The following is a 16,799-nucleotide window of genomic DNA, read 5'->3' as shown; positions in this document are numbered from 1 at the left end:
GAGTTTACAATTATGAAGTTAACAATATGAAGTTTCACCTTTTAAATTTTAAGTTTTATGAAACAAATTGTTTGTGACATGAAAACCTCTGATGAAGTTGATGGTGATGATGATGACAGGACATGATTGTATTTTTCTGAATAAAGGATTAGATTTACATTTCATGTCTTATTTTCTAATGAGCAGTAATATTAATATGAAGCTGTAATAGTATATATTAAATATATATTAATATGAAGCTGTAATAGTATATATTAAATATATATAATACTTTTATGAACCAGCAGGAGGCAGCAGAGTCTCAGAAACATGAACCAAAGAAGAAGTTTTAAAATTTTTAAAAAGTTTTTATCTTGTTTTACCACTTTATTATCATATTGTTATTGATTATGTTTTGTTTAAACAATTCTTTTACCTTTGCGTCTTTTATCTACTTATATTGTGTTCTGAAGCACTTTGTCACATCTGTTTTATTAAGTGTTTTATAAATACATTTATTATTATTCATAATAATTAAAATGTGAATTGTCTTGTATGTACTTAATACACTTAAATAAACATAAATATATTATAAAACTGAAAAAATACATGTAATACAATTGAATGTACATAAATGTATTCATAAAACTGAACATGAAAAATAGACATTCGACGAGTTAATAACTATAAATCACAAAAAAAGGAACTGAGATGACAGAAATAATCTGTTTAACTGAACTGAGTCATGACTGGACACAGCGATGACATCATAGATGACATCATGAATGACATATCTGTCGGTCACAATGAATCCATGAAATGAAGCCGAAAACTTTCCAGTAGGTTAAAAGTAAAAGTACTAATACTACAGTGTAGAAATACTCTGTTACAAGTAAACATCCTGAATTTGAAAGTATTAAAAGTATTAAAACCAAAAGTAAATTGTCAACAATAATATAAATCATATTATAGTATTTTAATTATTGATGCATTAATGTGTTCATCACTTTAAAGGTAGAGCTTAATTTAATTAATATGTATAATTTATATTACATCATCATTTATTTATTTATTAATAATCTGAATCTGACAGATAAATGTAGTAAAAAGTACAATATTTGTTGTTGCTGTTGTTGTTGCTGCTGTCGTTGTCGTTGCTGTTGTTCTTGTTGCTGCTGTTGTCGCTGTCGCTGTTGCTGTTGTCGCTGTTGTCGTTGCTGTTGTTGCTGTTGTTGTTGTTGCTGTCGTTGTTGCTGTTGTTGTTGTTGTTGTCGCTGTTGTTGTTGTTGTTGCTGTCGTTGCTGTCGTCGCTGTTGTTGCTGTTGTCGCTGTTGCTGTTGCTGTTGTTGTTGTTGCTGTCGTTGTTGCTGTTGTTGTTGTTGTTGTTGCTGTTGTTGTTGCTGTTGTTGTCGCTGTTGCTGTTGTTGTTGTTGTTGCTGTTGCTGTCGTTGCTGTTGCTGTGTCTGTAATGAAGCGTGTCAGCAGGTAATCCTCAGATCAGCCTCCTCCTCTCAGTCTGACCCACTTTGATGATCTGAGCTCAGAGTGAAACTGACTCCAGACCAGACCGGCTGTGAACCGGATTACACTGATCCAGATGTGAGCCACAACACAAAGCCTTGTTGTCTCTTTGTCTCTCAGTGAGGACGTTTGTGTCTTTTTACAGTTAAAACTACCGTCAGCTATTAATAGATACATATGTGTGTACAAATACACAATAAAAACATGGATATATGAAAGGATGTTAATACTTTAACTTTATTAATATTATTAGTATCTGATAGACAACATTCAAACTCATTATATATATATATATATATATATATATATGTATTTATATAAATACATATATATTATATATATATGTATTTATATAAATAAATACATATATATTATATATAATAAAACACATATCTGCATATCAGTGCTTCTTAAGTACATTATACTGCTAATACGTTTGTACTTTTACTCTTACAGTGAGTACTTATACCCCCCTCCTCTCCTCTATCAGGTCGGTAGGAGGCGCTGTGTGTCTGCCGAGGATCCGCTGAGCCAGCAGGGAGTCCGGAGGAGGAGGAGGAGGAGGAGGAGGAGGAGGAGGAGGAGGAACCGGACACCGACTCTCGGAGTGGCTCCTGGCCGGTCAGAGCGCATCGGAGTCCGGCGGCAGCAGCACGGAGACGAGCAGAGAGAGAGAGAAACAAACCGAGGACCAACAGCTGAGGAGCGGCTCCGGTCCGGGTCTTTAACCGGGGTTTAGTTTTACCCGCTTCTTCTCTTCTCCTCCCGCCGCTCCGCTGCTCTTTGTGGGGACATAACGGGAGTTTTCCCCGTTAAAGTGTCGGACGTTTCTACACAGAAAGCCTGACAACCGGCAGCATGAAGAAAAACAACTCCGGTAAACGGGTGAGTGTTAACCGAACTGAACACCGGCGGCTCGTGGCGGTCCGTTTTTTTTTTTTATCACGTTAAACCGGAGCTCGAGGAACAAAAGCCTCAAGGATTAGTTTCACGCCTTTTATTTTGAAGGCAGCAAAAAACGGCCGTTTTAGCTGCCTTTGAGACTTGAGACTACGCTTCCGGTTTTCACAATAAGAGCGCTGTTGACGTTAAAAACGGTTTAAAAAATGTAAAAAAAGAGAAAACATTAAAAGTTAAAAATGATTTAAAAAACATGTGTTTCAGATCTGGAGTAAAAGTTAAATAACTGAGAGAAAAAGAGGAACAAAAAAAAGTATTATTATTATTATTATTAACATTATTATTAACATTATTATTATTATTTTATTATTAACAGGAATTAATAATTATGATATTCCATTAGTATGATTGTTATTATAAAGATGATGACTGATTTAAAGTTTAAAGAAGTTAGGATTAATAAAATATCAAAATGTCTGAATAAGTCCGGTTTACAGCAGCTGTTTGGTATTTGTAGTTTTTCTGTGTAGTTCTAAGGTTTAAAGGCGGAGACGCTGCAAAAAGAACTACTTTACATCAGGAATCACATCGGGAATATTCAGCCTAAAGGTTGTTTAACGTCAGGAGAACGTCAGCAGAACGTCAGAAGAACGTCAGAAGAACGTCAACAGAACGTCAGAAGAACGTCAGGATAACGTCAGAAGAATGTCAGAAGATCGTCAGAAGATCGTCAGAAGAACGTCAGGAGAACGTCAGGAGAACGTCAACAGAACGTCAACAGAACGTCAGAAGAACGTCAGAAGAACGTCAACAGAACGTCAGAAGAACGTCAGAAGAACGTCAGAAGAACGTCAACAGAACGTCAGGAAAACAGGAGAATGTCAGCAGTACGTCAGCAGAACGCAAATTCATGGATGTCAGACTAATAAAATTCAGCTTTGTTTGATGGAGTTTGGTGAAAACTACAAACTGAAATCTCACTTGGATTCACTTTAAACGTCTGAAATGACGGAAGAAGAAGCTTTTGTGTTAATTAAATAGTTCACCTGCTCTGGTGATGCTCCTCTGACAGCTTCCTGTTTCCTGTTCAGGGGGCACAGGACTCGTCGCCGCACGTTCAGCCCGATAAGGTCGGCTGGATCCGGAAGTTCTGCGGTAAAGGGATCTTCAGAGAGATCTGGAAGAACCGCTTCGTGGTTCTGAGGGGAGATCAGCTGTTCGTCTGTGAGAAAGAGGTGAGTCAGAGGGGGGCGGGGCCTACAGGTGACTGACACCCGTCGATTATAGATTAATTATTGGAACCGATCAGAACGGACACATTTCTGACTCGTGAGACGGATGGCAGTGAGACTTCACCTGTGATGTCATCGCTGCTCGTTAACCTCGTTAACTGTAACAGATTTAAAGGGACAGTGCAGCTTTTTAATAAATAAATGAATCACTTTAAACTCTTTGTGAGATATAAAGAATCTATAGATAATCATATACTGTTAGCTGAGTACATCACAGTACTTGTGAGTGCTCTGTGTAGTATTTATTATGTTCCTCAGTGTTCTGTTGTGGTTCTGACTGGAAACACAAAGTTTCTCTTCCGCTTTCTACAGCGACGTTCTGCAGGAGTCGAGTTTCAGTTTGAGATGCAGACACAGAGAGCTCCGGTTTCACTGCAGCACCACACACAGGGCGGAACGTCCTCAGAGAACCTTTATCTGCTGCAGAACGTCACGTTTGAACCTTTATCTGCAGCAGAACGTCCCATTAAAACCGTTATCTTCTGCAGAACGTCCTGTTAGAACCTTTATCTGCTGCAGAACGTCCCGTTAGAACCTTTATCTGCTGCAGAACGTCCCGTTAGAACCTTTATCTGCTGCAGAACGCCCCGTTAGAACCTTTATCTGCTGCAGAACGTCACGTTTGAACCTTTATCTGCTGCAGAACGTCCCGTTAGAACCGTTATCTTCTGCAGAACGTCCCGTTAGAACCTTTATCTGCTGCAGAACGTCCCGTTAAAACCGTTATCTTCTGCAGAACGTCCCGTTAGAACCTTTATCTGCTGCAGAACGTCCCGTTAGAACCTTTATCTGCTGCAGAACATCCTCAGAGATCCTTTATCTGCTACAGAACGTCCTCAGAGATCCTTTATCTGCTGCAGAACGTCCCGTTGGAACCTTTATCTGCAGCAGAACGTCCTCAGAGAACCTTTATCTGCTACAGAATGTCATCAGAGAACCTTTATCTGCTGCAGAATGTCATCAGAGAACCTTTATCTGCTGCAGAACGTCCCGTTAGAACCTTTAGCTGCAGGAGAACATCCTGTTAGAACCTTTATCTTCTGCAGAACGTCCTGTTAGCACCTTTATCTTCTGCAGAATGTCCTGTTAGAACCTTTATCTGCTGCAGAACGTCCCGTTAAAACTGTTATCTTCTGCAGAACTGCCCGTTAGAACCTTTATCTGAAATAATTCTTCTTCTTATATTCGTGGCTAGGCTAGCAATCTCCCCCTGCTTCCAGTATTTGTGCTAAGCTAGGCTAACAGTCTCCCTTTGCTTCTAGTCTTTGTGCTAAGCTAGGCTAATAGTCTCCCTCTGCTTCTAGTCTTTGTGCTAAGCTAGGCTAATAGTCTCCCTCTGCTTCCAGTCTTTGTGCTAAGCTAGGCTAATAGTCTCCCTCTGCTTCCAGTCTTTGTGCTAAGCTAGGCTAATAGTCTCCCTCTGCTTCGTCTTTGTGCTAAGCTAGGCTAATAGTCTCCCTCTGCTTCCAGTCTTTGTGCTAAGCTAGGCTATACACGTAACGTCTTGACACACAGAGATGAAAGAACAACGGTGTTAAATTTAAATATTTGAGTGTTTCTCTTGAGGTTTAATAAAAAGAACCGAGGTCCCAGGACGTTCTCCTCAGGAACCCCACATGTTCCTGAGCACAGAGAACCAGAGAAGGATTGTTGGAGCAGATCTGATCCACATCGAGTTCTGATTTTAAAGCGATCAGTTGTATTGATTCAGTTTTTTATCTCAGAGCTCCACATCATCTAAAGTTCATCGGTTCCTCTCTGTGACATCAGCTGTGATCAGCTGTCACATGATCAGCTGTCACATGATCAGCTGTCACATGATCAGCTCTCACATGATCAGCTCTCAGGGGACACATCATGAAAACTGTCTCACGACCATATTAGGACATCTGTCCATCTCAGTGCGTCGACGAGGTTCAGACTTCTGCTTCTGTGGTTCGTGACACTTCCTGTCTCAGCAGGAATAGAAACCACACACACACACACACACACACACACACACACACACACTGACCACATCTGCTTTAGATTTACCAAAATAAAACTTCCTCTAAGAGTCGACAGTTTTCTGATTGCTGGCGTCTCTTCTTCTTCTTCTTCTTCTTCTTCTTCTTCTTCTTCTTCTTCTTCTTCTTCTTCTTCTTCTTCTTCTTCTTCTTCTTTACACCCATAGATCATTTATTGATTATAATACAATGAATAATTGTGTTAACGACAACTTATAATCTTTAAAGCTGCAGATTTCCTTCATCCTGCTGTGAGTCCAGTTTTAGTTTCACACACTTTGTTAAAAACAGATACAAAGAAAACTGTGTGTGTGTGTGTGTGTGTGTGTGTGTGTGTGAGAGAGTGAGTGAGTGAGTGAGTGAGTGAGTGAGTGAGTGAGTGAGTGAGTGAGTGAGTGAGTGTGTGTGTGTGTGTGTGAGAGTGTGAGAGTGTGTGTGAGAGTCATCATCAGAGGAATATTCAGAGGAACTAAAGGTTCACATCACTTCCTGTCCACATTAATGTGAACGTCATGCTGTGTGTCGTATGGTGATGTCACTTACCTACAGCGGAGCAGCCAATCAGAGTCAGATCTGCAGGCTGAAACAGGAAACACAGTTTAACCAGTGTGTGTGTGTGTGTGGTGGGCGTGGCCTCTCTCCCAGGAAGTCTCAGTTTAAAGCTGCTTAATAATGGATGCTGTTTCCATGGAGATCAATGAGCTGAAGGTTTACCTGCAGAAGCCACAGTGTGTGTGTGTGTTACACAGCCACCTGAAGCAGCAGCAGTTCAATGTGTTTACCTGCAAACTGTCAACAAACATGAACCAATGTTCCCTACCTTGTTCAGGTACTCTGTTCACTACCTGCTCAGGTACTCTGTTCTCTACCTGCTCAGGTACTCTGTTCACTACCTGTTCAGGTACTCTGTTCACTACCTGCTCAGGTACTCTGTTCTCTACCTGCTCAGGTACTCTGTTCACTACCTGTTCAGGTACTCTGTTCTCTACCTGCTCAGGTACTCTGTTCACTACTTGTTCAGGTACTCTGTTCACTACTTGTTCAGGTACTCTGTTCACTACTTGTTCAGGTACTCTGTTCACTACTTGTTCAGGTACTCTGTTCACTACTTGTTCAGGTACTCTGTTCTCTACCTGCTTAGGTACTCTGTTCACTACCTGCTCAGGTACTCTGTTCACTACTTGTTCAGGTACTCTGTTCACTACCTGTTCAGATACTCTGTTCACTACTTGTTCAGGTACTCTGTTCACTACTTGTTCAGGTACTCTGTTCACTACTTGTTCAGGTACTCTGTTCACTACCTGTTCAGGTACTCTGTTCTCTACCTGCTCAGGTACTCTGTTCACTACCTGCTCAGGTACTCTGTTCACTACTTGTTCAGGTACTCTGTTCACTACCTGTTCAGGTACTCTGTTCACTACTTGTTCAGGTACTCTGTTCACTACCTGTTCAGGTACTCTGTTCACTACTTGTTCAGGTACTCTGTTCTCTACCTGTTCAGGTACTCTGTTCACTACTTGTTCAGGTACTCTGTTCACTACTTGTTCAGGTACTCTGTTCACTACCTGTTCAGGTACTCTGTTCTCTACCTGCTCAGGTACTCTGTTCACTACCTGCTCAGGTACTCTGTTCACTACTTGTTCAGGTACTCTGTTCACTACCTGTTCAGGTACTCTGTTCACTACTTGTTCAGGTACTCTGTTCTCTACCTGCTCAGGTACTCTGTTCTCTACCTGCTCAGGTACTCTGTTCACTACCTGTTCAGGTACTCTGTTCACTACCTGTTCAGGTACTCTGTTCACTACCTGTTCAGGTACTCTGTTCACTACCTGTTCAGGTACTCTGTTCACTACCTGCTCAGGTACTCTGTTCTCTACCTGCTCAGGTACTCTGTTCACTACCTGCTCAGGTACTCTGTTCACTACCTGTTCAGGTACTCTGTTCACTACCTGTTCAGGTACTCTGTTCACTACCTGTTCAGGTACTCTGTTCACTACCTGTTCAGGTACTCTGTTCACTACCTGTTCAGGTACTCTGTTCACTACCTGCTCAGGTACTCTGTTCTCTACCTGTTCAGGTACTCTGTTCTCTACTTGTTCAGGTACTCTGTTCTCTACCTGTTCAGGTACTCTGTTCTCTACTTGTTTAGGTACTCTGTTCACTACCTGTTCAGGTACTCTGTTCTCTACCTGTTCAGGTACTCTGTTCTCTACTTGTTTAGGTACTCTGTTCACTACCTGTTCAGGTACTCTGTTCTCTACCTGTTCAGGTACTCTGTTCACTACCTGTTCAGGTACTCTGTTCACTACCTGTTCAGGTACTCTGTTCACTACCTGTTCAGGTACTCTGTTCTCTACTTGTTCAGGTACTCTGTTCACTACCTGTTCAGGTACTCTGTTCTCTACCTGTTCAGGTACTCTGTTCACTACCTGTTCAGGTACTCTGTTCACTACCTGTTCAGGTACTCTGTTCACTACCTGCTCAGGTACCTACTGTCTGTAAAGTCTTCTTCTACTGTATTTGACTGTATTTACATTTTACAAGAAAACCTGCTGCAGGATTTAAAGGAGCAGTTCAACACTCTTCTTCTCTTCTTCTCAGGTGTTCAGATAAACATCACTCTCACTGGATGTGTTAGCGTAGCTTAGCATTAACCTGTGTGTCCCCTGCAGGTGAAGGAGTTGGGTCGAGCTGACGAGGTGATGGACCTGTCTGACTACGAGCGCTGTGAGGAGATCAGGAAGAACAAGAGTCGGAGCAAGAAGAACCACAGCAAGTTCAGACTGCAGCGCTGCAGCTCACCTGGAAACACGGTACACCTGTCTGTCTGTCTGTCTGTCTGTCCACCTGACTGTCTGTCTGTCTGTCTGTCTGTGAGGACATATCAGTGTTTTATTTAGCAGCTCTGAAGTTAAACATTAAACTCTAAAATTCAATTTCCAAATTCAGCTCAAATCTGAACTGAATTTTTATAAAATGACAAAATAAAAGCTGACTGGTCTGATATAAACAGCTGGTTAAAGCACCACAGAAGAAGAAGTGATTAAAAGAGCTCCAGTCAAATCATTTGTGTTGGCTTCATGTAGAAATGTGAGAAAGGTTACACACACACACACACACACACACACACACACACACACACACACACACACACACACACACACACACACACACACACACACACACACACACACACACACACACACACACACACAGCTACATTTACACCTCAGACAGGAAACACTTTTATTCTTAGATCAGTTTCTACATGAAATGTGAACAAACAGAATCAGTGACTGTAAACAGGTGGAGCCTCTGCTTTGTACCACACACACACACACACACACACACACACACACACACACACACACACACACACACACACACACACACACACACACACACACACACACACACACACACACACACACACACACACACAGAGCAGATATCTGCAGGCCATCCCACAAATACCCAGAATGCCCGGGGGAGGGATCAGGTGTCCTGCAGACAGGGAGCAGCTTCTATTACACACACACACACACACACACACACACACACACACACACACACACTCTCGGCCATCTGGTGATGTGTCTCCCCCTGAGGCTGCAGAAAACAGTGTGTGTGTGTGTGTGTGTGTGTGTGTGTGTGTGTGTGTGTGTGTGTGTGTGTGTGTGTGTGTGTGTGTGTGTTCTGCCCTGTGATTGGTTAACCAGTGTGTCTAATGTGTGACACATCAGACATAAATCAGAATCAGTTTTGGAAATATTAAAAGATGCTGAATTCAATAATCAGAGTATTTCTGTTGCTTCCACACGGCTCTGAGCCGGCGACTAGCAGCTAACTGTGCTAACACCGCTAACAGTGCTAAGAACGGTTAAAGTGCTGACAGGGTTAATTAACCCTACCCCACCATTCTCATAGACTTCTATACAACCAGAGGAGAGCATATCAGAGAACGTTAAATGTAAAGAAACAATCGAATACCAAGTTAACGCTTCGGTACAACAAGCTAATAACACGCTAACTAAGCTACAGCTAGCTAAGAACATGCTAACAACAAAGAAACAAGTTGCTTACATGCTAAAAGAAGCCGCCTATAAAAAACTATTGAACAACAAGTTAACACAAAGGTACAACAAACTTGAACATGCTAACAACATATATTTAACAATTAAATGAAGCGTCTCAATTCACATCAATTTAAGAAGTCAGAAACTCTCATGACATTTATGAATAACAAGCTCAAACAAATACTGTAGCTAATACTGTGTAGCTGACTGTATTCACAGGATGTTTGATTGACTGATTCATGTGCTCAGGATTTATACACAACCCAACATTTCACCTGGAACAATAAGACAACAACGCATCGTGCTAGACTTGTTTGTGGACTTGAGTTCAGCCTTTAACAGCCTACAGCCACACGTTCTCCTGAACACACTGCAGCTGATGAAGGTCAACCCCGTCACTACCGAGTGGTCCCACTCAGGTCAGGGTGAACAGGACCTCGTCTGAACCCTTGACCATCAACACCGGCGCCCCCCAGGGGTGCGTCAGCTCACCAGTCCTGTTCACGCCGTACACTAATGAATGACCATGCAGCCCTGCTAACAGTGACGTGATGCAGCCATCGCTCTCATGTCTGACACATCGGATGCGGCTGAATACAAACATGAGATTCAGAACTTTGTCCAGTACTGCGACAAACACTTCCTCATCCTCAACGTCAGGAAGACAGAGGAGATGGTGTTCAACCCCAAACACACTGGAGACCCTCACCAGTGGTGATCCAACCAGAGCACAGGTGGACTCCTACAGTGTGGGCAGCACACTGACAATGAACCGACACGGAGTGTTCAGGTAGTGTGTGTCTGCACTCGGGTCCAACAGCGGCTACACTTCCTTCGTAGGCTGAGGGTCTGTGTCATGACAGTCTGTGTATGTAATGTATGTATGCAATATGTTACTTGTATTGTTTCAACAGCAGACACTGTGTGTATGTTTCCAAGACACATTTCTTTCGGGACAATAAAGTCTGTCTTGTCTTGTCTTGTGTGTGTTGTAGGTTCCTAACCTGGTCTTCCTGGCTGTCAGTCCGGAGGAGAAAGAGTCCTGGATCAACGTCCTGAACGCTGCCATCACACGAGCCAAGAACAGAATCCTGGATGAGGTACGCAGTCAGTCAGTAACGACACATCTGGTGTTATAATTGTATTATAACATAATAGTGATATATGGCACCTTTTATACCGGGGCGTAGATTTACAAAATAAATGTAAGTGTACCTGTGGTTTGTCCACTCGCTGTGTCTTCAGGGTTAATGGATGAAACGCCATCAACCTGAGTTCTTTCTGGAGGTTTGGTTTGGAAGATTTTTTAATTGTCGTTAACAAATCTGCGTGTTGGTCCGTCTCTCAATACTGTCTGACTTCCTGTCTGCAGCCCGTTGGTTCCCACTGAAGACATAATGTTTAACAAACACAAATATATAGTTTCATTAGTAATGTCCTAAAACAGCTGCTCACTGTAGTTTTGAAGTAGGAGGTTTGTTTGTTGTTTACAGGTGACAGTAGGAGGTTTGTTTGTTGTTTACAGGTGACAGTAGGTTTGTTTGTTGTTTACAGGTGACAGTAGAAGGTTTGTTTGTTGTTTACAGGTGACAGTAGGAGGTTTGTTTGTTGTTTACAGGTGACAGTAGAAGGTTTGTTTGTTGTTTACAGGTGACAGTAGGAGGTTTGTTTGTTGTTTACAGGTGACAGTAGGTTTGTTTGTTGTTTACAGGTGACAGTAGAAGGTTTGTTTGTTGTTTACAGGTGACAGTAGGAGGTTTGTTTGTTGTTTACAGGTGACAGTAGGTTTGTTTGTTGTTTACAGGTGACAGTAGGTTTGTTTGTTGTTTACAGGTGACAGTAGAAGGTTTGTTTGTTGTTTACAGGTGACAGTAGGAGGTTTGTTTGTTGTTTACAGGTGACAGTAGAAGGTTTGTTTGTTGTTTACAGGTGACAGTAGGAGGTTTGTTTGTTGTTTACAGGTGACAGTAGGTTTGTTTGTTGTTTACAGGTGACAGTAGAAGGTTTGTTTGTTGTTTACAGGTGACAGTAGGAGGTTTGTTTGTTGTTTACAGGTGACAGTAGGTGTGTTTGTTGTTTACAGGTGACAGTAGAAGGTTTGTTTGTTGTTTACAGGTGACAGTAGGTTTGTTTGTTGTTTACAGGTGACAGTAGAAGGTTTGTTTGTTGTTTACAGGTGACAGTAGGAGGTTTGTTTGTTGTTTACAGGTGACAGTAGGAGGTTTGTTTGTTGTTTACAGGTGACAGTAGGAGGTTTGTTTGTTGTTTACAGGTGACAGTAGGAGGTTTGTTTGTTGTTTACAGGTGACAGTAGAAGGTTTGTTTGTTGTTTACAGGTGACAGTAGGAGGTTTGTTTGTTGTTTACAGGTGACAGTAGAAGGTTTGTTTGTTGTTTACAGGTGACAGTAGGTTTGTTTGTTGTTTACAGGTGACAGTAGGTTTGTTTGTTGTTTACAGGTGACAGTAGAAGGTTTGTTTGTTGTTTACAGGTGACAGTAGAAGGTTTGTTTGTTGTTTACAGGTGACAGTAGAAGGTTTGTTTGTTGTTTACAGGTGACAGTAGGAGGTTTGTTTGTTGTTTACAGGTGACAGTAGGTTTGTTTGTTGTTTACAGGTGACAGTAGAAGGTTTGTTTGTTGTTTACAGGTGACAGTAGGAGGTTTGTTTGTTGTTTACAGGTGACAGTAGGTGTGTTTGTTGTTTACAGGTGACAGTAGAAGGTTTGTTTGTTGTTTACAGGTGACAGTAGGTTTGTTTGTTGTTTACAGGTGACAGTAGAAGGTTTGTTTGTTGTTTACAGGTGACAGTAGGAGGTTTGTTTGTTGTTTACAGGTGACAGTAGGAGGTTTGTTTGTTGTTTACAGGTGACAGTAGGAGGTTTGTTTGTTGTTTACAGGTGACAGTAGGAGGTTTGTTTGTTGTTTACAGGTGACAGTAGAAGGTTTGTTTGTTGTTTACAGGTGACAGTAGGAGGTTTGTTTGTTGTTTACAGGTGACAGTAGAAGGTTTGTTTGTTGTTTACAGGTGACAGTAGGTTTGTTTGTTGTTTACAGGTGACAGTAGGTTTGTTTGTTGTTTACAGGTGACAGTAGAAGGTTTGTTTGTTGTTTACAGGTGACAGTAGAAGACTCTCAGCTGTCTCATCTGACTCGAGATCGAGTGAAGATTCCTCACAACCGGCGGCTGCCCACCAGAGGTCACCTGCTGGCTGTGGTCAGTGTGATCCTCCTTCATCACCTCCTTACTCTCCTCTAACAGAAGCCCTTTCAAAATAAAATATCTGTTATTTCAATTGGATACATCTTGAATCTTAATCCATCCACTTACTGGCTTGTTCTGGAGCTTTCGACCACATCACATTGTCCTCCCGGACGTTTAACGACGACCTGGATGAGTTGCTCCAAACTTTCAAAGGAATCGACTGATGAATGTAATAAAAGTAAAAAGCTCCAGAACAAGCAAAGGAAGTAAGAGGACCTTGAGCTGAGATTGTTTCAGATCGTATAAACTGAGGTAGTGATGTTCTGATCTTCCTCCTCTCGGTCAGGCCTCCTCCTCCTCAGACGGGATGCTGACTCTGGATCTGATCCAGGAGGAGGACGCTCCGCCTCCTCCGGGAGCCAACGGCTGTGACAGGTTCAGGGTCGACTTGGACAAAACGCCGTCCCACCTCAGTCCGGACTGTCCCAGGTCCAAAACCGACGGCGCTCTCTCCGCCAGAACCGCCGAGGCTTCTGGGAAATCCCAGAGCCTTCCCCGGGAGGTGGCAGTGGTGTGGGAGCAGACGGGCCAGACCCCCCAGCCGGGGAAACGCCTGACGCCGGCGGAGAAAAACCGCTGCGCCTCCATGGACGAGATCCTGACGCACTCGGAGACTAAAGTCGCTAAGAACAAAACGGCGGCGCTGAGCGGAACCACGGCGCCCATCAGCCGGCTGCAGGAGCTGATCAGCCAGAAACTAGAGAAGACGGAGCGGCTGCTGACGGAGGTGCGGGGGGAGGGGGAGGCCGGGGAACGGGGGAGGATGAAGGGGAAGGAGTCGACTGAAGCTGAGAGACTCCTGAGGGAGGCGGCGGCAACGTGGAGTCAGGCTGAGGAGGTGCTGGAGGAGGTGAAGGAGCTGAGGGCGTTGTACCGAGAACTGGACTCCTCCTCCCCCCTACCCCCCTCCAACAGCACCAAACTAAACCCAGACCGGAAGAGCCTCATGTGAGCCCCACGGACTCCCTCTGGTACGAACAGGTCCAGACCGGTCCGGTCCAGTAAAGACCAGAAACGGAACTTCTGCTTGTTGGACTTCAGATGAAGCTGCTGAGAACTGGATCAACCACTTTTAAATTATTAGGAAACATTCAGGTTTTTATTTCTGGTGTCAGGAGGGACCAGGACTGCCGGATGCAGCTCAGTGCTGAGGGGCACAACAAGCATCTTCCCCACAGAAACAGTTTGTAGAATGAATTATACTCAAGTCACGTCATTTGGAAGTATCCTGAAACCCTTTGCAGGCTTTGAAAATTCCTTAAAGTCTCTTTTTGGTTGCACAAACACTTGAGGTACTTTTAACAAAAGAAAATGTGCCAAGACGAAGAGTTTAGAGACGAAGCAAAACCATCTCTTTGAACCTTTTCGTTTTGGTTTTATGAATATTCGTGAATCTAAACTCGATGAAGTTATATTTCGGCTGGACATGAAGACGAAACAGCTGCCGGTACGAATGCAGGGTCAACGTTGTTTGAAGGAGTGTTTCTTGAATCCTGTGGAGGTCGGAGGTGAAGAGCTTGAGGACTGAATGTAGACGGTAGACTCATTCCTGGTGTTTCACATCGTACAAACTACTGTGTTTGAAGCAGACTGAAGTCCTCTTCCATTTTGACTCAGATTCTGGTTTTGTTCAGGATCACCTGAGGATCAGGTAGAAAAGACACAGACCCTTTCCAGGTACAAGTTCTTGGACCTTTAAAGACCTCCAGACGAGGACAATCGGATACTATGCACGAATGAAGAGCCAACAGCAGGAGCCAGTTCACCTCAGACTCTTCTTCTTCTTCCTGAATGTAAATGTTCTCTGAGGTTCTGGAGGCCACGGTGAACCAGCAGGTGGATCCTGTAGTCTCAGCTGTCACCATTTGACAAGAACTAGACTGATGTTTGAATCCAAACACCCAAATCCTCCAACACCTCAAACATACTTGATTAGACCCAACAAGACCAGATCTCAGAGTCTTTGATTGTTCGTCTCTTCAGATCAGGACCAGCTGCACTCTGAACGAGGAGCTAACGGAGCTAACGGAGCTAACAATCTCAAACTAAAGCAGTCAATCTGAAACTTTGATTAAATTACAATGAAAACAATCAAAAGGAGAAAAAAAACAATTGACTAACTAACATGACAGCTATGCAACATGGGAAAGTTATGCTAACGTTAGCTAGCTAGCTACTTTAAGCCGACTCATTGTGTAGAAATTGGTAGTTTGTGGTGAACATCTGTAGCCGATGAGCTAACCGAGCTAAAAGCTTAGTTAGCTCACATTAACAAGCTTACATTGCCAAGCTAATGTAGCAGTTAAGAAGCTAACAACTTAAGAGAAACTAAATCTAAAACTGATGAAGTCAATGTGAAACATTACAGACGATTTTATCCAAAGCGACATACAATTCAGATTCCATCACATTTCTACCTGCTCGCCCTTTGATTAAGTCACAATATTAAATCAGAATAAAAACAATCAAAAGGAAAAGACTAACGGACGTGTTAGCTGTGCATCAAGGGCAAGTTATCACGAAACACATCTGAGCACCAGAAGATAGCGGAAAACAAAAAGAAGCTTTTAAAGTTTATATCTCGTCGACACAAAAGGATCATTTGTTTGAACAGGATTTAAAAGTATAGATATCTTTATGGAATCCGTATTAAAACCATTTACACGATCATAAACGTGTAAATGTCTTTTAATACCGGTTGTTGAATATTATCACACAGGTGTCTGATTTACACATTATTATAATTTCAAGATGTTTTTTTAGGTAATTTCTCATAATTTTGCAGCGTCTTAAAGTTCTGATTCTGTCGAGAGGAACAATGAAACTCGCTGAAGTTATTAAAAACGGGATGAAATGAACTGGAACTTTGGCCTCGTACGCGTACGTGACTGTGATTAAAGGCAGGTTTCCTGCTCAGAGGCACGTCGGCAGGTCACATGAATCAATCGATTGCTGCACAGGTTGGAACGTCACAGACGCTCAGTTAAAGGTGCGTTTCACTCTCTGACGAGCTTTGAGAATGAAACGGTTTATTTTTTGTGAATTGTCGCCTCAGAGTTTTACTGGAAGATTATTTTTGTATAAAACATTCAGACTTTTGTACTTTTACAGCTTCCTGCTGGTTTCTGTTGAGTTCATGAGGATGAGACAAAAAACTAAATCTGGTTCCACAGATTTAACGTTTTTAACTTTGTAAGAAAAGAAATGAAGGAATTTGACGTTTGGGCAGAAGATTCTAGTCGAAGTGAGTTTGAATGCAATAAAATCCACTGTTACCTATTCTAATTATTCTGCATTATTGTTCGCTGTACAGACGGGTACGACTTATGAATTCAATGTTAAACAGCTTAATTCAGAAGACAATACGAAGAAAATGAAAATGCAGATTGTTGCACTTTAAATGATGATGATCAGTTCAGTAGTGGCCCCTGTGGGCTTCCATACTTCTCTCAGAAACACATGTTGACGAATGTTTTCACAGATTTGTTCCTTTGATTGTCTTCCCTCACTATTCATCTTACCCGTTTGTCTCTGTGGCACCCAGAGGGGATGATGGGAGATGTAGTCCAGCAGTGACGTGAAGCTGATCAACTCATGTGCTAAAAATAAAAACCTGCAAACTGAACTGCTTTTCTATTATCTGTGTTGGTCCGTCTCTCAACTCGGTCCGACTTCCTGTCTGCGTCTCGTTGGTTCCTACTGAAGACGTTTAATCAAACAAACAGGAGCCTTAAAAGCCTCATTTTAAAGCGACGAATTTAGT

General features: G+C 42.4%; 1 protein-coding gene across 1 annotated transcript; it reads left to right on the top strand.

Annotated features, from left to right (window-relative positions):
* Positions 1-2,255: 2,255 nt before the first annotated feature.
* On the top strand, positions 2,256-16,647 carry plekho1b (pleckstrin homology domain containing, family O member 1b). Its single transcript, XM_079165048.1, has 6 exons — positions 2,256-2,385; positions 3,492-3,635; positions 8,371-8,511; positions 10,770-10,874; positions 12,890-12,988; positions 13,323-16,647. Exons 1-6 carry the CDS (start codon positions 2,359-2,361, stop codon positions 13,986-13,988), a joined length of 1,182 nt encoding a protein of 393 aa, XP_079021174.1. The 5' UTR covers positions 2,256-2,358; the 3' UTR covers positions 13,989-16,647.
* Positions 16,648-16,799: the final 152 nt, after the last annotated feature.

The sequence above is a fragment of the Pholis gunnellus genome (genome assembly GCF_910591455.1).
Source record: "Pholis gunnellus genome assembly, chromosome: 8".
NCBI lineage: Eukaryota > Metazoa > Chordata > Actinopteri > Perciformes > Pholidae > Pholis > Pholis gunnellus.
Note: the sequence above shows the minus strand (reverse complement) of the source record. Positions and strands in the feature narration are given on the sequence as shown.

Bases quoted from the DNA above. Each gene is read 5' to 3' on its own strand.
- plekho1b (XM_079165048.1), top strand. From the start codon at position 2,359: ATGAAGAAAAACAACTCCGGTAAACGG. The intron at 2,386-3,491 runs GTGAGTGTTAAC...TTTCCTGTTCAG, and splicing joins AAAACAACTCCGGTAAACGG to GGGGCACAGGACTCGTCGCC. The intron at 3,636-8,370 runs GTGAGTCAGAGG...TGTCCCCTGCAG, and splicing joins TGTTCGTCTGTGAGAAAGAG to GTGAAGGAGTTGGGTCGAGC.